This window comes from Aythya marila (assembly GCF_965140915.1).
Source record: "Aythya marila genome assembly, chromosome: 15".
Lineage (NCBI taxonomy): Eukaryota > Metazoa > Chordata > Aves > Anseriformes > Anatidae > Aythya > Aythya marila.
In genome coordinates, this window is record NC_139056.1 from 6,085,298 (window position 1) to 6,104,958 (window position 19,661).

The 19,661-nt window shown below is 68.2% G+C and overlaps 2 protein-coding genes across 4 annotated transcripts in view; one reads left to right on the forward strand and one right to left on the reverse strand.

Annotated features, from left to right (window-relative positions):
- Nucleotides 1–19,615, forward strand: part of LOC309884029 (mitochondrial import inner membrane translocase subunit TIM16-like) — a 38,965-nt gene extending 19,350 nt beyond the window's left edge. The window contains exons 10-31 of one of the 3 annotated variants that reach the window (XM_082772641.1): nt 10,870–10,924; nt 11,006–11,063; nt 11,144–11,289; nt 12,240–12,335; nt 13,103–13,225; nt 13,308–13,443; nt 13,533–13,708; nt 13,808–13,916; nt 14,039–14,125; nt 14,250–14,392; nt 14,627–14,731; nt 14,843–14,928; nt 15,085–15,226; nt 15,324–15,413; nt 15,489–15,605; nt 15,680–15,815; nt 15,896–15,987; nt 16,072–16,158; nt 17,748–17,832; nt 18,527–18,666; nt 18,962–19,027; nt 19,459–19,615. In XM_082772641.1, coding sequence (XP_082628767.1) covers nt 10,870–10,924; nt 11,006–11,063; nt 11,144–11,289; nt 12,240–12,335; nt 13,103–13,225; nt 13,308–13,443; nt 13,533–13,708; nt 13,808–13,916; nt 14,039–14,125; nt 14,250–14,392; nt 14,627–14,731; nt 14,843–14,928; nt 15,085–15,226; nt 15,324–15,413; nt 15,489–15,605; nt 15,680–15,815; nt 15,896–15,987; nt 16,072–16,158; nt 17,748–17,832; nt 18,527–18,666; nt 18,962–19,027; nt 19,459–19,545 — 2,362 coding nt within the window. In that variant the 3' untranslated portion in view covers nt 19,546–19,615. Of the gene's footprint in view, nt 1–10,869; nt 10,925–11,005; nt 11,064–11,143; nt 11,290–12,239; nt 12,336–13,102; nt 13,226–13,307; nt 13,444–13,532; nt 13,709–13,807; nt 13,917–14,038; nt 14,126–14,249; nt 14,393–14,626; nt 14,732–14,842; nt 14,929–15,084; nt 15,227–15,323; nt 15,414–15,488; nt 15,606–15,679; nt 15,816–15,895; nt 15,988–16,071; nt 16,159–17,028; nt 17,253–17,288; nt 17,353–17,747; nt 17,833–18,526; nt 18,667–18,961; nt 19,028–19,458 lie in introns of those variants that run through there. The other 2 variants (XM_082772639.1, XM_082772640.1) reach the window with 2 other exon arrangements.
- VASN (vasorin) lies at nt 1,249–9,183 on the reverse strand. Its single transcript, XM_082772642.1, has 2 exons — nt 9,130–9,183; nt 1,249–3,930 (listed from the first exon to the last, which is right to left on the reverse strand). Exon 2 carries the CDS (start codon nt 3,918–3,920, stop codon nt 1,890–1,892), a length of 2,031 nt encoding a protein of 676 aa, XP_082628768.1. The 5' UTR covers nt 3,921–3,930; nt 9,130–9,183; the 3' UTR covers nt 1,249–1,889.
- Nucleotides 19,616–19,661: the final 46 nt, after the last annotated feature.

Below are 19,661 nucleotides of genomic sequence, written 5' to 3' on the forward strand. Positions count from 1 at the left end.
TGAGCGGGCGAGCGTGGCCCTCGCGCCTGCCCGCCCGCGCCGGAGAGGGGCCCCCGCTGCCACTGCGCCGGCCCTAATGGGAGCCAGCCCTGCCGGAAACCCACCTGGGAGCCGGGGGGGCCGCGCCAGACAGCCCCCGCTGCCGCCCCGTGCCCCTAATTGCATCCAGAGCACGCACGGGACCGGGTCAGGGCCACATCCTGCAGCAGCGCGGTGCGCCCGGGGGTCCCGGTAGGCTGGGAGGGGGCTGCAGGGCGCTCACCTGAGCCGCCAGCCCGGGGAGGCAGCAGCCCCCTTGGGTCGTGTCCCCTCTGTAACCCTTTGGGCAGCCGGCCCGCCGCAGCTCCGCTCGCTGCGGTGGTGGCGGCGCTTCAGCCCGCTTTGCTCATTTTCTCCAAATAAAACATACCTCCGCGGGCAGGGACCCAACCTGGAAAATTCCAGCCCGAAAGATAAAGGATTGGAAAACGATTAAAACCAGAGGTTGGAGCAGAAAGCACTTGGCAGCGGCAACCTGCCTCGCGCCGGCCCCGAGCCCCCCCCCGCCGCAGCCAGCGCACGAACACGGCTGCTCAAGGGGCCGGGGGGCTCGCACCCAGGAGGGGGGGCCCAGCACGGGCTGCCTGAGCCTCGGCGTGGTGGCAGTCCCCGGTGAGAGGGGACAGTGGCCCTGCTGCGGGCTGAGCAGCTGCATGGCTGCAGATGAAGGCTCGGGCACGGCGCGGTGCCAGATGCAGGGCAGAGCCCCGGGCAGCCCCTTGGCGTGGGGCTGGCGTGGAGAGGAGGAGGAGGAGGAGGAGGAGGAGGAGGAGGAGGAGGAGGAGGGTGACGTCAGGAGGTTATCGAGGTTGAGCCACGCTGTTTGTCCGACGCCCCGCGGCCATCTGGCAGCCGGGGCAGGATGAAGTCAGGCTGGATGATGCGCAGGGCAGGGTCTCATTTGAAACTCGTGGCCTCTGTTTTGCTGGCAGCTCGCGCTGGGGGGGCAGCTTCACGGGGCTGAAACCTCCAAAAAACTGCCCTGACTCATCCAGTGCCAACAGCAACAGGGAGCACGCGGCCGACCTGTCCCCCCCTCTGCAGGGGACATGGGCACTGCCACCAGTGGGGTCTGCCCGAGGGTCCCAGGGGAGCCGGGCTGTGCCGCCCTCGGGAGGGGTCCCACAGCTCCCAAGATTGCAAACACTCTGCACGATTCCTTGTTGTTATTATTTTATTTTAATTTTTTTTTTTTTTTTACAAAAAAAGACACCCTTCTGGTCTGCCTTACAAAACAGATGTACACAAACCTGTACTAGAAAAAAAAAAAAAAAAAAAAGAGTTTTCCCAGAAGAAATGGGAAATAACCGTGTATAAATATTCTCTCCGAGTTCTTAAAGCTTCGATTCCCGGTTCGCCTGCTCGGCGCTTCCTTTGGCGCGCGGCCCGGGGGTCCCGAGGGTCCCAGCACCTCGGCCGGGCCGCGCCGCTCACATCAGCTTCCAGGGAGTTGAGAGCCACGGGCCGTGCTCCACTAAAGGGCCCTTGTTGCCAGCACGTTGATGCCCCTTAGCTAAGTCACCGCTGACTTTCTTTTTAGCGCTAGCTAAAAAAAAAAAAACATTAAAAAGGCCAACCCAAACCCCAAATTAAAAACGAAAACCCCTCTCTTTCGCTACCCACGTTCTACGTAGAGTCACAGAAGTCAAGGCACTTAGTCATGCGCCGAGCGGTAAAATTAGTGTCTACTCCCTAAGTGTGTAAGCCTCTCAGAAATTGCACGTTACGGGTTTGGGCTCTGTGCCTTCCTTCAGTTAACTCCTCGCTGTTCCTCGGCCCGGAGGAACGGGGCCGGGTGCCGCCGCCGGCCGCGCGGGGCTCCCCCGGCCCTGCTGCCCGTGCCGCCTGGCTCAGAAGTAGGAGGGCTTGAGCGCGGTGGTGTTGTTGTTGCTGGGGTAGTGCGCCTGCATGAGCGGGACCTCGCACTCGGAGCCGCCCGAGAGCATCGTGGGCTCCGGCCCCTTGCGGCTGTGGGTGCTCAGGTCCCCGTTGTCCAGGCAGGCTTTCACGCCTTCCAGCTCCAGCGGCCCGGCGTCCACCCCGCCGCCCGCGTGCGCCTTCGCCCGGCGGTGCCGGCGGTAGTACGTGACCGCCGTCACCACCACCACCAGCAGCAGCACGGCGGCCAGCGCGGGGACGATCATCAGGGTGAGGTTGTTGTCCTTGCCCTGGGTGACGGGCGAGTGCTGCTGGTGGGTCATCTGCAAGGTGTGCGCCTCGACGCAGAACTCCTCCTTGGAGACCTTCTCCCCCAGCGGCCCGACGCAGACGCGGTAGGTGCAGTTGGGCCTCAGCGCCCGCACCGTGTACTCGGCGAGCGAGGCCGGTAAGCGGAGCATCACGGGCCGCTTGTCCGGCCCGGAGAGGTTTCGGTAGCTCAGCCGGATGCCCTTCAGCTGCGCTTTGGACTGGACGTAGTTCTGCAAGTCCACCTTCAGGGACGTGCTGCTCACCTGCGTGATGCTGATCCGCCGGCTCGGCGTCGGCGCCTGGGTGGCCGGGGACGGCGTCGTCCCCCTCGCCTCCTCCTCCTCCTCGCAGTACGCCCCGGCGAAGCCCTGCGGGCACAGGCACTGCAGGTGGCTGCGCGCATCCAGCTGGCAGGTGCCGCCGTTCAGGCACGTGCGCGGGGGGCAGATCTGCGGCGGGGGGCTGCTGGGGGCCGGGGGGACGCTGAAGGACACGGGCGCGGAGCTGCCGGGGGAGGCTCTGGCCTGCGGGGTGGGAGCAGCGGTGCTGGGCACCGGCGGGGGGCGGCTGCTGGTGGGGAGAGGCGCGGGGGGCCGCAGCGTGGTGGTGCGCGGCGTGGTGGTGGTGGTGGTGGTCGTGGTGGTGGTGGTGGGGCAGCCGAAGTCAGCGTACTGCAGGTGGTGGAGGAGCTTGCCGGAGTTTTTGGGGGGGAAGTGGCAGCGCGTCTCCTCGGGCCGCCGGAGGACCACGCTGCTGGCGTTCACCCACTGCACGAGCCAGCTCATCTGGCAGATGCAGTTGAAGGGGTTGCCGGCGGCCGTCACGGCCCGCAGCCTGGGGAAAAAGCCGGAGAAGTCCCGAGGGATGGTGTTGATGTTGAGGTTGCTGATGTCCAGCTCCTGGAGGTTGTGAAGGCTCTGGAAGTCCTCTGCCGGCAGCTGGGAGATCTGGGCATTGCCGGCCAGGCTGAGCTTGGTGAGGCTCCCCAGGCGCCGCAGCACGGCCGGGACGCGCTCCAGCAGGTTGTTGGAGACGTCCAGCTCGTGGAGGTTGTTCTGGGTCTGGAAGAGCTCCTCGTCCAAGCTCGTCAGGCCCAGCCCCGCGATCTTCAGCGACTCGATGTTGACGGCGTGGAAGGCCCCGGGTGCAATAGCGGGGATCTTGTTCCAGCTGATGTCCAGCAGCAGGAGGTTGGGCAGGTCGAGGGGGGGCACTGCCCAGAGCTGGTTGTTCTGCAGCTTCAGCTCCAGCAGGTTCTCCAGCGTGTCGAAGGCGGCGGCGTGGATGTGCTGGATCCTGTTCCTCTGCAGGTAGAGCCGCTCCAGCAGCCGCAGCCCGTGGAAGGTCTCGTTGGTGATCTCCTGCAGCTGGTTGGAGGACAGGTCCAAGTTGACAAGCTCCGTTAGGGGCTGGAAGATGTTCTTCTGGATGCTGGCGATCTTGTTTTGCGAGAGGTCCAGGAGCTGAAGGGCGGGCAGCCCCGCGAAGCTGTCCTCGCTGAGCATCGTGATGCCGTTCTCAAAGACGTACAGGGAGAGGGTGTTGGGGGGCAGCCCCCGGGGCACGGTGTGGCCCCGTCTGGCCGCGCACAGGATGGTCTTGGGGTCCTGGCACTGGCAGCCAGCGGGACATGCCCGCGCCAGCTCCCCGGGGACCAAGAGCAGCAGCGTGCAAAGGACCAGCTGGTTCATGGTGTCAGCTCTGCGGGAGAGAGAGGTTTGCATGAGGATACGTGGAGCAAGCAGCGCCGCGAGCGCGGCTTCACACGCGAAACACCCGGCTGGTTTGGCGGTGCTGAGGGAGGGGCTGGATCCCTGCAGTTTCTGGGCCCCCGACCTGGCTCCTGGTGGGACAGGGACAGCCAGGCTTGGGCACGCTGCTGTCCCCACTGTCCCCACCGTCCCAGCATGGCACCACAGCCTCCCAGCCCCCGGCTGCCCACGCAGGAGGGACCAAGTGGCCGTGCCACCAGCCCCTCGGCATCTCACCATCCCCTCCTGCCCTGCCCAGGACACTCCAGCCCCAAAGGGACCATGGAAGAGCCCCAAAACCCCCTCTGCGGTCACGTCTCCCCGCCGCTGCTCCTGCCCGGGGCGTGAAGCAGCACACGAGCTGCCCACCCCAGCCAAATCCTCTCCCTTTCCCCCGGCCCCCCGGATTTAGGGCCGTCGGCGTCCACGCACCCCCAGCTCCTCCATGCATGGTGTCCCGGCTGCGGCTCGAGGGGCTGCATCCCGCGGGGCGAGGCGGCGGGGAAAGGGCCCCTCCTTCCCCCCGGCTCCTCTCGGCAGGGTGCAAACCAAACATGTGGGATGCGCCGCCTCCATCCCAGGACGCACCCGGCTCGGCCTCCGCCAGCGAAGGGGGTGGGAGCGCGCCCGCTTCCCGCACGCCGAGCAGGACTTAACCCTTTGCTTGTGCCGCACGGAGCTGCGCCCACGGGCAAAACCCACCCCCCGGGACCCCTGCCCACGCTGTTGGTTTGCCCCCAAAATCACTGCAAGGTTCTGCTTTTTGGGGTGGGCACGTGGCCCCCAGCGCCAGGGCGAAGTGTAGGGCAGGGTTTGGGGTTTTGGGGAGGGGGGGTGAGTGCTTTGAGGGATTCAGATGGCTGCGCCGTCTCCAGCGCTTGGAACTGGAGCTGGTGGTGGCACCCCAAGGTGGCCTGGGCTAACAAAATGCTGCCAGGGCAAGGCTGTGGGGCCGAAGGAACCGGCTGCCCCAGCCCCATTGGGGAGGTTCAGGGTGCTGGGGATGTGGCCACGGGTGGCGGGAGGGCATCACGAAGCTGGCGAGGTGCTGAGAGGGGTGCGGAGCCACAAAACGCCCGCTGATGGGTGCTGCCAGCCCCCTCCAGCCCCTGCGTGCCGCATCGTATCTGCATGGGGAAGCAGGGAGAGGACAGCGCTGTGACCTTGGCTGCGGTCCCCTCGGCAGAGCAGAGCCCTCAGGAGGACAGGAGCCCCTGCCCGGTGCCATTCTGCTGCTCGGAGGGCAGCGGGGCCACATCCCCGGGCTGCAGAGGGGGGCACGGGGCCAGGCGGTGACCCCTCGGCGGGCTCAGCCTCTGGCGGGCCTCCAGCCCTCTCATCTCCCAAATCCCTGGCTGCACGCTGCGACTTGGCGTCCCAGAAAGCTTCCTCTGTTGGCATCCCGGGCTTCTGGCACAGCACCGGCCTCGTCGGGACACAGAGCCCCCGTCCCGCTGGCGTGGGCAGGCGGAGGACCAAGGGGAGGAAGCTCTGGGTGTGCGAGGCCGTAGCAGCCCCTGCTCCAGCCCCTCCGTGCCAGGGGCCCCGGGGACAGACGTCCCGCCTCATGTCCTTGCCTAGGACGTGGCTGGCTCCTCTCTCAGCCCCGTCTTTCAGCCCTTTTAATGACGGCCCTAATTAGCGCTGGCAAGGGGTTGCAGCAGGGCCGTGCTTTCTCCGCCACCCCACTGCGGGCGCTCTGCAGGCCCTAGGGGTGCCCGCGGCCCCCGCAGCCCCTTCCCCAGCACCTCCTCCCCTCCCGCCGAGCCGCTCCGAGCTGTTAATAGCTTCAGGCAAATAAAACCCCCGCGGCGTGCGAGGGGCCCCCGCCGTGTGCGGGGGGCTACCGGGTCGCGCAGCAGCACGCGCCGGCTGCCCCGGCCGCCCCTCCGCCATGGGGGGCCCCGGCCGAGCCTCACCGGCGGCACAGCACGGCCCCAAAAGCGCTGGGGGGGTGACACCGACACCCAGGGGCATCTCCGTGTTAGTGCCCCCCCACCACCAGCACAGGGTTAAGGCGGCGGCCGGCTCGTGGCCCGGTCTCGGGGTGCGCCCGAGGGTGGGGTGCACCCGCGCCGCTGGGCAGGGTCACCGCAGCGCCTGAGTCACTTGGCCTGGGGACAGCAGCACGGGGAGGAGCCGCTCCGTGGCCATGGGGTCACCGTCACCATGCCCCCGCCCGGTCCCATCGGGTGGGTGGCTCTGCCAGGGGCTGCTGCGCCCCGTGCACCGCGGTCAGGCACGATGGCTGAGCTAAAGAATGTGTTGTGCAGCCTCAACAAGGGGTTTTGGGGACACTGGGGGTGTTAAGGGGGTTGGGGACAGTGCTGGCACCGCTGTGTGAGCTCTTGGGGGGCTTGGTGCCAGGCAGAGTGGCTGCAGGAGCACAAGGCTGCCGGTGACACCTTAGGGACCTGGCTGCCCCTAGGAGCGAGGAGCCAGCCAAGAGCCCTGCACCAACCTCAGGACTGAGTGGGGAACAGGGGCACCCCGAGACAGCCCCAGCAGTGCCAGGACAGCCTGGGGGCCGGCGCAGCGTGTGGCCATGCCAGGCCACCCGGGTGGGCAGCGCCGGGTGCCGGTGGTGCAGGAGCTCGGGGCTGGGACCGGGTTTTGCAATGCCAGGGTCGGGTTTCGCTGACGTGTCCCATGCTGCAACCAGCTGCTGACTCCAAGTCTCTCGTCCCTTTAATTACGCTGGCATTTCCTCTCCGGCTGCCAGGCTCCGCTCACCCGGCCCCGGGCAGGTTGGGCCGGGCCGTGACCGCGGCCGAGCATCCCGCCTCGCCGGCCGGGCCGGGTGCCCGTGCACTCCACCCGCGCGGCTCCCGCCTCCGCCACCTCTCCCTCGGCACCGCCGGCACGCGCCAGCATCGCCTCGGCACCCTGGATGGGCTTTCGCAGGGTGCTGAGGGGTTGATCCAGCCCGGGAGCTTGGCAGCTCCATAGGGGAGGGGAGCAGAACGGCCTCGGCGCATCCAGGCGTTGGAGATGTTCTCCTGGAGGTGCTCGGCCATCCCGCGGCCGCCCTGCCAGCGGCCTGCTGCTGCCTTGGCTGGGCTCCCCCCTGCCTGCACCGCAGATACTTGCCGAATTATTCATATTTTCCGGCTGCGGGAGGATCCGGGCTCAGCCTCCCCAGCTCGCGCAGCCTCTGCCTGCCAGCCTGGTGGGCTGGGAGCACCGGTGAGCCCCGCTCCCTGCTCTCGGGGTGGGCACCGTGGTGTCCCCGCCGGTGCGCACAGAGCTTGGCAGTCCTGGGGACATGGTGGGGTCACCCCTTTTCCCCCATGTGAAGGGGAGCCTGATTCCAGCCCCGTGCAGCTGCTGGGGATGAGGGGCAGGGCTGGCTCCTCAAGGGGGTCCCCATCCCCATGCCGTGGGTGACACCCGAGCAGATGGATCCTGCCACAGCCACAGGGAGGTGACCCTGGCACTCGGTGAGCATCCCTTGTGCCTGGTGCAAGCTCCCACAGAGCTGCTCACCCTCCTGACATCAGGGGCTGGTGAACCCAGGGGTGCCAAACTGCGGCCAGGAGGGACCCCACAAACTCTCACGTCACACCCCGTGTCGCGGCGGGTCCCTGAGCCGGGGGTACCCAGCACGGCCGGGACACCTCCTCCCATCACCGCCCGCACCGGCGAGCGAGGCCCCGCATCCGCCCGGCTCCTGGCGCCGAACAAAGCCACCGTTGTTGCCGGCACGCAGCCAAGCCCGGTGGCCACCCCGGCCGCTCACGGGCACCGGCGCAGGCACGGCCACGTCCCCGCCGCCGCTCGGGGCCCCGCGCGCAGGAATGCGGGGCCTGCACCGGCGGCCAGCTCGAGTTGCAGGCGCCGCTCCCCAGCCCCTGCACGCGGGGCCCTCCCTAACGCCCCCCAAACAAGCCCGTGTCAGCACGTGCCCCCTCCCGACCCCCGGCGGGGGCGCAGGATTAGCCCCTAATCCCCCTTTTCCCTTCAACCCGCCCTCCGCCGCAGCTCCCACCTCCTCCCCAGCCTCCCCTCCCTATTTAATTAAAGTTTCCGCAGCAGCCCCAGAGGAATGCGGGCCTGGTTATTGCCTCCCCCTTGGCGCCAGCCCCTCGGCCCCGCTCCTGCCCCCGTGACCCGGCCGCGCTCCCGGCTCTCAGGTGCCGGGAAGGGGGGGGGGGGGGGAAAAAACCAGCAGGGTGGCTTCGCCGGGAGCCAACGCGCCCGGGAGCCCGGCGGTGCCGCCCTGCTGCCACGCGCGGATTCCTGTGGCCTGACTGTGGCCGCCGTGTCCCCGAGCGTTTCCTCCTGCCGCATCCCGCCGGGGCGGCGGAGCCAGCCGGGCAGGCAGCGCTTGCGTCAGGGCGACCCGGCCAGGCCACCCGGGCTTGGTGTGGCGGCGAAAAAATAGTAATTAGTGTCGTTCGTCACGCCGGCACGGCCCAGCGCCGTGTGGGCAGCAGCCCGGCCCCAGCTGGGTCAGGCCAAGCTGGTTGCCACCACCAGGTCACCGTACAAAGGGACGTGCCTATGGCACGGAGGGGTGACACACGTCTGGCTGGTGCTGTCACCCGAGCATCTCCTCAAAGTGGCACCAGGATGCCTGGGCACTCGGGGCAGCGTGGTGGCTACAAGGGAGGGAGGTGACACGGCGAGGGGCGCTCAGCCCATGGCACACCTGGGGAGGCGAGGAGACCGGTGGCACCCTGGTGACACCCCAATGACACCGCGCTGTGTGACAGCGGGCACGCAGCGGCAGCAGAGCTTGTGGGGCATCCCCTTGGCCAGGCTGGCTGGTGGCCCTGCTGGCACACAGCCCCATGGGGACACCGGTGCCCGCTGTCCCCTGCTGCCACATCCCTCGGGACTGCGCTGTGTCCCACCACCACCACGGCCACCCAGCAGCAGCAGGGGGGTCCCTGCAGCCCCATCTCACCCCCTGCCCGTGCCGGGGCAGCCCCAGACCCGGGGACAAAGCCGTGGCAGGGGCAGGCGGTGGGGGTCAGGACCCGCGGAGGCACCGTGCCGGATGGGGACCCCGCCACCGGTCCCCTGGTCCCCGCGCACTCCGGGGCTGCCTCCGGAGCCCCTTCCCCAGGCGACGCCGTGCACCCGGCGGTGCCGATCAGCCCGGTCCCCCCCCTCCTGCCCGCGGTCCCCGGGTCGCGGCACTCACCGTGGCCGGGCCGTGCCGGGCCGGGCCGTGCCGGGCGCTCAGCGCATGGCTGCGGGCGGGCGCTCCCCGCTCTGAGCGCGCCGGGCGCGGGGGGGCGGCTTTTAAAGCCCGGGGGCGGGGCGAAGCCTTGGGGGGGCGGGGACATCTCTCCCGACGCCTCCCCATTGGCTGAGGGAGTCGGGGGAGGTGGCTGGGGGGCGGGGCTTCCGCAAAGGCTCCGCCCCCTGCTCACCTGGGGCCCGGCGCGGGGGCGCCCCAGGGACCCCCGGGGACCCCCGGGGACCCCCAGGGACCCCCGGACCCCGGGGGCTGCTCGGGGGGGGGCAGGCGCAGCGCCCCCAGCACCGCCAGGCCCTGGTGCCCCTGTGGCCCCCAGCAGCCCCCCGGTGCCCCCGTGCCCCCATGGCCATGGGTGACCCCAATGCCCCAGCAGAGCCCTGGTGCCCCCTGCCCCAAACCCCAAACCCGGTCCCGGGGGGGCGCTGCCCCGATGTGGAGCCCCCCGCCACCACCCGCTGGGGACAACGGGCTCCGGGTGTCCCCGTGGGGCTGGCGTCGTGGTGCCCCGGTGACAGCAGAGCTGTGCCACGCGCTCCAAGGGCTCGCCCTTCATCGCCTCGAGGTGTCCCGGCACCCAGAGGTGCCCTTGTCCCAGCACTAGGCCCTGGTGGCAGTGCTGGCAGCGGTGACCGCAGCCGGGCAGGGGACCCCCGTGCCTGCCGGAGCCACCCCAGCGGTGTTTGCCCAAGTTGTGCCAACAGCCACGGGCTGGGATTGTGCCGTGCCAGCCAGGGCTGTCCCCGGTGTCACCCGGCCACCCCACGACGTCCTCTGCAGCGTCCCCATTGTGGGGACCCGCTGTGGGCACAGGGCTGCCAGGGCTGGGCACCAGCCGGGGTGGGCGCACGGGGCCGGGTGCCTTTGTAGGGCTGCGTTTCCTCAAAGTTGTTCCGTGTAAAACCCCGGCACTGCACGTGCTCCCTTCCCCCAGCCGGCACGACCACAAAAATGTCAACCCGAAAGTAATATATTGTCCCTTTGTTCTCCTGGAAGCTGCCTCTGGAGCTTTCTCCTCCACCCGCATCGTGGGGAAGGAGGAGAAGGGCTTTGGTGCTCCCCGTCCCCTCCAGTCACTGGGTGGGACGGGGATGGGGACGGGGACAGGGACGCTTTGGCCAGCCCAGCCGGTGGCCCCGACCGCGGGACTGGCAGGGCGGCGTGTGCCGGCGAGGCGTGCGGCGTGCCGGCTGCGCCCCGCGGCCCCGTGCCCGTCCCGAACAGGCTGAGCCGGCCCGGGCAGCCCCGGGGCAGTGCCGCAGCGGGGCCAGGCGAGCCCCGGGCTCCCTCGCCCACATTTGGCATCCGTGTGCCCCGTCCCCGCGCTGCCGTGCCACGCACCGGGCGGCCGGAGGCGGCCACCAAGGTCTCGCGGCCATAAAGCTGTCACGGCGGGGCTGAGCGGGGCAGGGCCGTGCCATGGGAGGCTGTAAATCAGGGAGATGCTCAAGGCCGTTCCCATGCGCCTCACCGAGGGCACCCGGCAGTGCCCTGGTGCCGGGGGCACGGCCGGGAAGCCACCGGCGTGCGCCCACCTGCAGTGATCCTGGGGTTTGGGGCTGCAGCGGGGGAAAGGGCTGAGAGGGCAGGATCCGGCCCCGTGCCTATTGGGGCGCTGCCACGTGCCAGGGCAAGGTGCTGAGCCCCGTCCTGCGGTGCTCAGCGCCCTCCTTCCCTTTGCAGGGCCATGATCCCGCTGTTCGACGCCGACACGGGGCTGCTGGTGCTGGGGGGGAAGGTGAGGAGCCGCGGCACGGGGGGGTGGCTGGGTGCTCCCTGCGCCCCCGCTTACACCCCAGCCCCTCCGCATCTCTTCCAGGGTGAAAACCTCCTGTACTGCTTCGAGGTGGTGCCAGCACAGCCCACGCTCACCCAAGGTAAGCAGGACGAGCCCCACGCCGGGCTGTCACGGCCCCCAGCCTCGCCCCCACCCCACGGGTGTCCTGTCCGTCCCCAGTCACCCAGTGCCTGACCGAGGGGCGCACGCGGGGTCTGGCCGCCGTCCCCCGCCTGGCCCTGGACGTCATGGCCTGCGAGGTGCTCCGCGTCCTGCAGCTCACCGACACCTTCCTCGTCCCCGTCAGCTACATCGTGCCCCGCAAGGTAAGGGGGCGCGGGGTTCCCTCGGGGGGATCAGCACCAAGCTTGGACCCCGTGTCCCCATAACCCTGGTGCCCGCTCCCTCCTGCCACAGATTTGGGGACTGACAGCGGCGTGCGGGGCCGCGGTGTCCCAGCCAGGTTCTCTCGCTGCCCACGATGTGCTCAGGCTCTTCTCCACTCCCTAAAGCATTTTTCTGAGGAAAAAAAAAAAAAAAAAGGGTGGTGGCTACAGAAATGCCCTTTTCTGTAAACAGACACTGTTGTGGAAAAAACTCACGTTTAAAAAAAGAACCAGAGCGTAAGCGCTGCCGCAGGGCGGCCACGGGCTCGGGGGGTGGGGGCTCTGTCCCCGTGGGGACATTTCCCAGGCAGGGCTCAGCTCCCCAGGGAAACTGAGGCACGGAGGCGTGCCCCTAGCTCAGCCCCATGCCCAAATCTATGGGCAGCACCATGTTGGGGGGCCTGGTGCCATCTCACGGGTGCCACCTCCGGGGGATGGAGGGCACCCAGGCGTGGTGAGGGGTGGCGGGGGACCCGTGTCCCTGGCCTGGGGGGAGCAGGAGAGGAGGGAAACCCGCGGGGAGCTGAAACCGGGGTGCTGGGGGCTGATTTCTGGGTGCTGGGTGGAAGATGCGGGGTGCTACCGGACCCCGCTGCGTAGCGGAGGCTGGGTGCTGGGGCAGGGGCCGCAGGGTGGGTGCTGAGAGCTGGGTGCTGCTGTTGGCAGAGCAGGGGCTGCGTTTTGGAGGCCGGGTACTTTCAGGGGTGCACGGCGCAGCCCAGAGCTGGGCAGCGTCTGACACCTACAGGCTCCGGCGTGCAGCTCGGCCGGGGCCGGGGCTCTGTGGCCGCAAGGTGCCCGGGGGTCTCCTGCCCGGGGCCACCGTGTGCCCAGGGGACAGCGAGGGGCCGCAGGCAGAGCACCACCTCCGCCCACCCCCTCTCCCGCAGTCTGTGCAGGAGTTCCACGAGGATCTGTTCCCCGACTGCGCCGGGGTGCTGCCAGCCACGGATGCCCAAGCCTGGTGGGCAGGGGACAGCCAGCAGGTGAGTGTCACCCAGGGGGTGTCCCCGTGGCTGGCATGGCCCAGGGCTGGGGGCAGCACTGGTGCCGGCACAGGGACAACACCACAGCCTTGGGATGGGGACGGGGACGTGGAAGGGCATGTGTGGGATTTTTTAATCACATCCTTTTAATGGGAAGTGGAGATTCATACAAATCAAGTCTGTTTCCCAAAAGCCAGTGGGTTTTTGGGGTGGCCATGATGGTGGCAGGGCACCGAGGTGCACCCCCAAGAGGGTGCCAAGCACATCTTGACTGCAGAGTGGGAAGGAGGCCCCTGGGGACGAGCAGAGCTTCACCCCCAGCTGCCCAGCCCCGTGCTCGGCTGCTTCTGAATACGGCTTCAGGAGGTCTCGTCTGTCCTGCCGCTGACGTGCACCCACTGAGTTTAAAATGTTTTTCCAGCAAGGAACTGCTCAAAAACGCTCTCCTGAGCTCAGCCAAGTGAGCTCTATTTTCCATCTAGGTGCAGCTAAGAGTACAAATCTAATAGTGAAAACACATTTCCCACCATCTCCCTTAAAAACGTAGAGGTTGAGGCCGTATCCTTACTGCATCCAGAGCCACGGGCCGGAGAAGGGCCTCTCCTGCAAGCCACACACCACGAGCGGCAGGTTTCGGTGGGGGCGATTGCAGAAGGAGGGGGAAAAGGGAGTTTTGTGGGGGCAAACCTGCTCCTCTGAAGGCAAGCGGGTGGGACTCGGGGGCTCCTCTGCCCGTGCCCACTCGCAGCAGTGCTGCTGCTCTGCAGGTGGGGAAGGTGAGCCTGCACCCCGCACGCAGACCCACGCAGACCTTCCGCTCCCCCGTCATCGCCCCCGTGGCGCCCAGCACCCAGCTGCCCGCCGATGGCCCCGCCGACAGCGACCGCAGCGTGAGCACGGGGGCGCGAGGGGCCGGGGAGGGGCTGGGCTGGGCGAGGGCAGCACCCCCTGCCCACACGCCGTCTCCTGCAGGAAGGCAGCGGCTACTCCTCGCCCTCCGGCTCGCTGGCCTCGCCGAGCAGCGCCGCCACCTCGCTCTCCGCCAGCACCGGCCCCTCCAGCGGCTTCGTCAGCAGCCCCAGCCAGAAGTCTCTGCAGAGCATTTTGGGTGAGTGGGTGCCGGGGTGGGCTCGGTGTCACCCCACCCGCGTGGCCGGAGGAGCCGTGGCACTCAGCGGCCCCCCCCTGGCTCCGCAGGGCCCAGCTCCCGATTCCGGCACGCGCAGGGCGCGGTGCTGCACCGCGACACCCACATCACCAACCTGCGGGGGCTGAGCCTCACCACGCCGGGCGAGAGCGACGGCTTCTGCGCCAACCACCAGCGCGTCGCCCTCCCGCTGCTCTCCGCTGGCGGCCAGATCGCCGTCCTCGAGGTACGGTGGTGGGAAGAGGCTCTCAGTGCCACCGTTGTGCCCGGCACATGGGTGCCCGTGCCTGTCATACACCCTGGGTGACACGTTGCTCTCCGCCAGCTCTCCAAGCCGGGCCGTCTCCCCGACACAGCCGTGCCCACCATCCAGAACGGCACGGCGGTGGCCGACCTCTGCTGGGACCCCTTTGACCCACGGCGCCTCGCTGTTGGTACGTGTGCTGTGCCCAGGGTGCACTCTGTGGGGCACTGACACCCTGCCGTGGCACGCTGCGCCCCGTGTCACCGCTCACCCCCCTGCCTGTCTCTCTCCGTGGTGGTTTTGGTGCTGCAGCGGGGGAAGATGCCAAGATCCGGCTGTGGCGGGTCCCCGAAGGCGGGCTGCAGGACACGCTGCGGGAGCCCGAGGCTGTGCTGCAAGGTGAGCGCGGTGCAGGGACACAGCTTAAGCACCGGTTGTCCCAGGGTGTCCAGGCAGAGCCGCACGGGCAGACGGGTCTGGAGGCGTCCCCGTCCCAGTGCCAGCACTCCGCTCTCCTTACCAGGGCACACGGAGAAGATTTACTCCATCCGCTTCCACCCCGTGGCGGCTGACCTCCTCGTCTCCTCCTCCTACGACATGACGGTGCGGATATGGGAGCTGGGCGCCGGGCAGGAGGTGCTGTGCCTGCAGGGACACACGGACCAGGTAGGGTCAGGCAGCGCCGGGGGACCACAGCACCCAGACGTGCCAGGCCTCCACGCTGCGGCGCAGCTGGGTGCCAGCTTGGAGCTGGTTCCTGAACTACGGTGCTGAGATGCCATCGGGGAGGAGAGGTGCCCATGGGACACCCAAGGGGTGCACCCGGCCGGCCACCAAGTCCCCTGGGCCAGCCGGGGACTGTGGCACGGATCCCTGATGGCGGCACTCTCCATCTCCCAGATCTTCAGCTTGGCCTGGAGCCCCGATGGGAGGCAGCTGGCGACGGCGAGCAAGGACGGCCGGCTGCGGCTCTACGAGCCCCGGCGCAGCCCCCAGCCCCAGCAGGTGGGACCACAGCAGCGGGAACGGGACAGGAGAGCTGGGAGGGGACAGGTCCCCACGCGGGGAGCTGCTGAGCAGGGGGTGCAGCCGGTGACCCTCCTTCTCCCCACACAGGAGGGCCCAGGCCCTGAGGGGGGCCGTGGGGCGCGCGTGGTCTGGGTGTGTGGAGGCGATTTCCTCCTCGTCTCCGGCTTCGACAGGTGAGGGCGGGCACGTGGATGTCCCTTGCACCTCCTCAGGCATGGCCACCACTGGGCACAGTCCCCAGGGGATGAGGTTCACCTCAGTGCCCACCATGGTGACACCGGGCACATCGGGCCCTGCTGTGCCACCCACCCACCCCCACATCCCCACAGCCGCAGCGAGCGGAGGATCCTCCTGTACCGGGCACAGGCCCTGCCCGATGGGCCCCTCTCCGTCCTCGGCCTCGACGTGGCCCCATCCACCCTCCTGCCCTTCTACGACGAGGACACCAGCGTCGTCTTCCTCACTGGCAAGGTGGGAGGACCTGCATCCAGGAGGGCTGCCGGCACAGGGCACCGCGGCGTGGGACCCGCCGTGCCCTCACACCAGCCCCCGTCCCGCTCTGTCCCAGGGTGACACCAGAGTGTTCCTCTACGAGGTGACCCCCGAGCCACCCTATTTCCTCGAGTGCAACAGCTTCACCTCCAGCGACCCCCACAAGGTGAGGGGGGGGAGCCCGCCGGGGCCGTGCCGCCGTCCCTGCTCCCAGCCCCGCTCACCTGCCTGCTCCCCCAAGGGCTTCGTCTTCCTGCGCAAGACGGCGTGCGACGTGCGCGAGGTGGAGTTCGCCCGAGCGCTGCGGCTGGGCCAGGGCACCCTCGAGCCGGTGGCTTTCCGCGTGCCCCGTGTCAAGGTAGCCATCGGGGCTGGCGGCGTGGGGGGGCCGGGTGGAGGCTCCCCTGTCCCTCACCACCCCGCGTCCTGCAGAAGGAGTATTTCCAGGACGACATCTTCCCTCCGACCCGCGTATGGTGGGAGCCGTCCCTCGGCGCCGGCGCCTGGCTGGAGGGGCAGGACGGGCAGCAGCGCCGCGCCGACCTCCGTCCCCCCGACATGACGCCAGGTAGGTGCAGAAGGGCGAGGTGGGCACCGCGTGTGGGGCTGCCCCTCCTGGAGCTGCCCCACATCGCACCGTCCTCACAGTGAGCCAGGCCCCCAAGGAGCAGCCGGCGCGCAAGTTTGTCCCCGCGGCTGTGTACCTGGGGGAGAAGACGGACGAGCAGAAGAAGGAGGAGGTGAGCGTGGGGATGGGGATGGTCGTGGGGGGATCCTGAACCCCCTCGCGAAGCCCCGTCCCCACTGTGCGGCTTGCCCCGTAGCTCCTCAGCGCCATGGTGGCCCGGCTGGGCAACCGCGACGACCCGCTGCCACAGGACTCCTTCGAGGGCGTGGATGAGGCTGAGTGGGTAGGTATGGTGGGGACGTGGGGACACTGGGATATGGGGACAAGGGGACACCGCGACATGGGGACACCAGGATGCTGCGAGATGGGGACACTGGGACACGGGGACACTACAACATGGGGACACCAGGACACCGCGACATGAGGACACCACGACATGGGGACACCGGGACACCTTGACATGGGGACAACGGGATGCTGTGATATGGGGACAAGGGGACACCGTGATGTGGGGACACTGGGATGCTGCAATATGGGGACACCGTGACATGGGGACACTGGGACACTACGACATGAGGACACCACGACATGGGGACACCGAGTCACCATGACATGGGGACACTGGGACACCACGACATGGGGACACCGGGACACTGTCACATGGGGACACCGGGACGCCTTGACATGGGGACACTGTGACACCATGACATGGGGACAGTGGGACACTGTCACATGGGGACACCGGGACACCTTGACATGGGGACAGTGGGACACCACAACATGGGGACACTGGGATGCTGTGATAAGGGGAGAAGGGGACACCACAACATGGGGACACTGGGATGCTGCAATATGGGGACACCGTGACATGGGGACACCGGGATGCTGTGACACTGGGACATCGTGATATGGGGACACTGGAACACCGGGACATGGGGATACTGGGACACCTTGACATGGGGACACTGTGACACCGCAACTTGGGGACACTGGGACACTGCAACATGGGGACACCTCGACATGGGGACACTGTGACACCACACCATGAGGACACTGGGGCTGCTTAAACATGGGGACACCACAACATGGGGACACCGTGACAGGGGGCGCGGGGAGCGAGCCCTGCCGCTCTCACCGCCCCCTATCCCCACAGGACTGATCCACGCCGGATCCCACGGACTCCCCAGAGCCCCCGGACTCCCCATGGCCCCCGGGCTGCCCGGAGCCGACCCTTCGGGACGCGGTGTCGGCGCTGGGGCCGGCCCCGCCATTAAAGCCGTGCAGCCTCGTCCCGCTCCGCCTGCTGCTTGTGTGGGGCCGAGGGGCCGGGGAGGGCAAAATGGCGCCCGGCCGCTACCGGCAGCCGCCAGCAGGGGGCGCTGTGGGGGGGGGGAGGAAGGGAAGGAGGCGGCTCCGCCCCGCGCCCTCCGCTCCCTGACCCGGCCCCGTCAGGAGCGGAAGGGGCGGCGGGGACATGGTGAGGGGCTGGGGGGGGGACAGGGGACACCAGGGGGGATAGGGGACACCAGGGGGGTGGGAGGGGACACGGGGGGGGACAAGGGATGGGTATCGGGGCAGGGAGATAGGGGACAAGGCGCTGGGTGTGGGGCGGGGGACAGGGGACGAGGTGGGGGGACAGGACCCGGGGAGGGGGACAGGGGACAAGGGACAGGGACAGGGAGGGGGTGGAGGGGCTGTTGAGGGTCTGGGTGAGGGAGGAGAGAGCCGAGGGGGCAGGGGACAAGGCAGGGGACACAGGGGACACAGGGGACACAGGGGATAGGGAGGCTGGATCCGGGGGTGGCGTGGTGGGGAGGGGGGTGCAGGGACACGGCGGGGCCGGCGGTGACAGCCCCCCCGCTGTCCCCACAGGCCAAGTACCTGGCGCAGATCATCCTGGTGGGGGCCCAGGTGGTCGGACGGGCCTTCATGCGGGCGCTGCGCCAGGAGTTTGCAGGTAGGAGCCCAGCCCCCCCCCCCGGCTCCCCCAAACCCGGGCTGAGGGGATACCCCCGGGTCCCTTTGTGCGGGCAGGAGACACCCCCGGGTCCCTTCATGCACAGAGGGGACACCCCTACGTCCTTTTGTGCAGGCAGGGGACACCCCCAAGACCCTTTATGCACAGAGAAGACACCCCCAGGTCCCTTTGTGCACAGAGGTGACACCCCCGAGTCCCTTTGTGCAGGGAGGGGACATCCCCAGATCCCTTTATGCACAGAGAGGACACCCCCAGGTCCCTTTGTGCAGGGAGGGGACACCCCCAGGTCCTTGTGTGCACAGAGAGGACACCCCCAAGACCCTTTATGCACAGAGAAGACACCCCCAGGTCCCTTTGTGCAAGGAGGGGACACCCCCAAGTCCCTTTATATACAGAGAGGACACCCCCAAGACCCTTTATACACAGAGAGGACACCCCCAGGTCCCTTTGTGCAAGAAGGGGACACCCCCAAGTCCCTTCGCATGGCCCCCAGGCTCCTGCCCCCTCCCCAGCGCTAGGTGCCGGGAGGGGACCTCACCCGGGTGGCCCCATGAGGGACACGGGCAGCTGAGATGGGGCTTCGTGGCCCTGACCCGCCTGGAAGCCCCTGGGGTTTTGGGGTGCGGGGCCAGGCCCTGAGGCACCTTCAGAGGGCTGACGGTGTCCCCGGCAGCGAGCCGAGCTGCAGCAGACGCGCGAGGGCGCTCGGAGAGGCCCCAGTCTGCTGCCGCCTCCAGGATCATCGGCATCAGCCTGCAGGAAGCTCAGCAGATCCTCAACGTTTCCAACCTCAACCAGGAGGAGATCCAGAAGGTAGGGGCTCCCTCGGGGTGCCTGTGGCTGGTGGGGGGTGGTGGGGGTGATGTCTGGTCCCTGGAGGGTTTGTGGGTGCTGTCCTGGGCATGGCTCGTCCCAGGAGAGATTTGCTGCCCCAGCTTGAGCTGGAGCACGGAGGAATTTGCTTGGCAGAGCTGCCCGGGGGTGGGGACGCTGCTCCCCAGAGGTACTGGGGGTGAAGCAGCCTCCACCCCCAGTGCCAGAGGACACCAGGATTTGGGGAGCAGAGGGTGCAGGAGGCAGCGACTGACCGGGAGCTTTGTTTTGGCAGAACTATGACCACTTATTCAAGGTGAACGACAAGTCTGTGGGAGGCTCCTTCTACCTGCAGTCCAAGGTGAGCGAAAGGAGGGGTGTGGGGTCCCCCCAGCTGTGCCCTTAGCCTGTCTGGCTTTGAGAGGAACCTTCCAGAAACATGTTTTAGGGCAACAGTGTCTCCTGCACAGGCTGAACCCACCTGAAGGCCGTGCAGGGAGGGTTTTGCTGCCTCTGCCTGGCTGCTTTGGGAGGGGATGGGGGCTGTTGGTGCCAGCTGAGCAGAGTTGTGCTGACAAGGGGTCGGGAATAGGCTCTGTCCCCACCCTTTGTCATGCTGGAGGCCATCTGGGTGCCTTAGGGGGGGGGTGAGGGACCTGCAGCACCGACAGTCACTGCCAACGAGCCCCTTTCAGAGCCCTGGTGAGGCAGGAAGGACTCGGAGCCTGGTGGCAGCAGGCAGGGTGTGGGTGCTCTGTCCCTCTGTGTCACCCTGTCCCCTTGTCCCCGCAGGTGGTGAGAGCCAAGGAGCGGCTGGACGAGGAGCTCCGCATCCGCGCCAAGGACGAGAAGGAGAAGGGCTGGAAAGCCGAGACGTGACTCCTGCCACCCTCGCCCCCGCTTCCCTCTCCCTTAAGTTAAAGGTAGCCAATAAACGCCGTGTCCTCCACCGCCTGGCCTGGCTGCTCTGCGCCCTGGGGAGGGAGAAGGGGCAG

Coding starts and splice junctions, on each gene's coding strand:
- VASN (XM_082772642.1), bottom strand. CDS start 3,920: ATGAACCAGCTGGTCCTTTGCACGCTGCTGCTCTTGGTCCCCGGGGAG.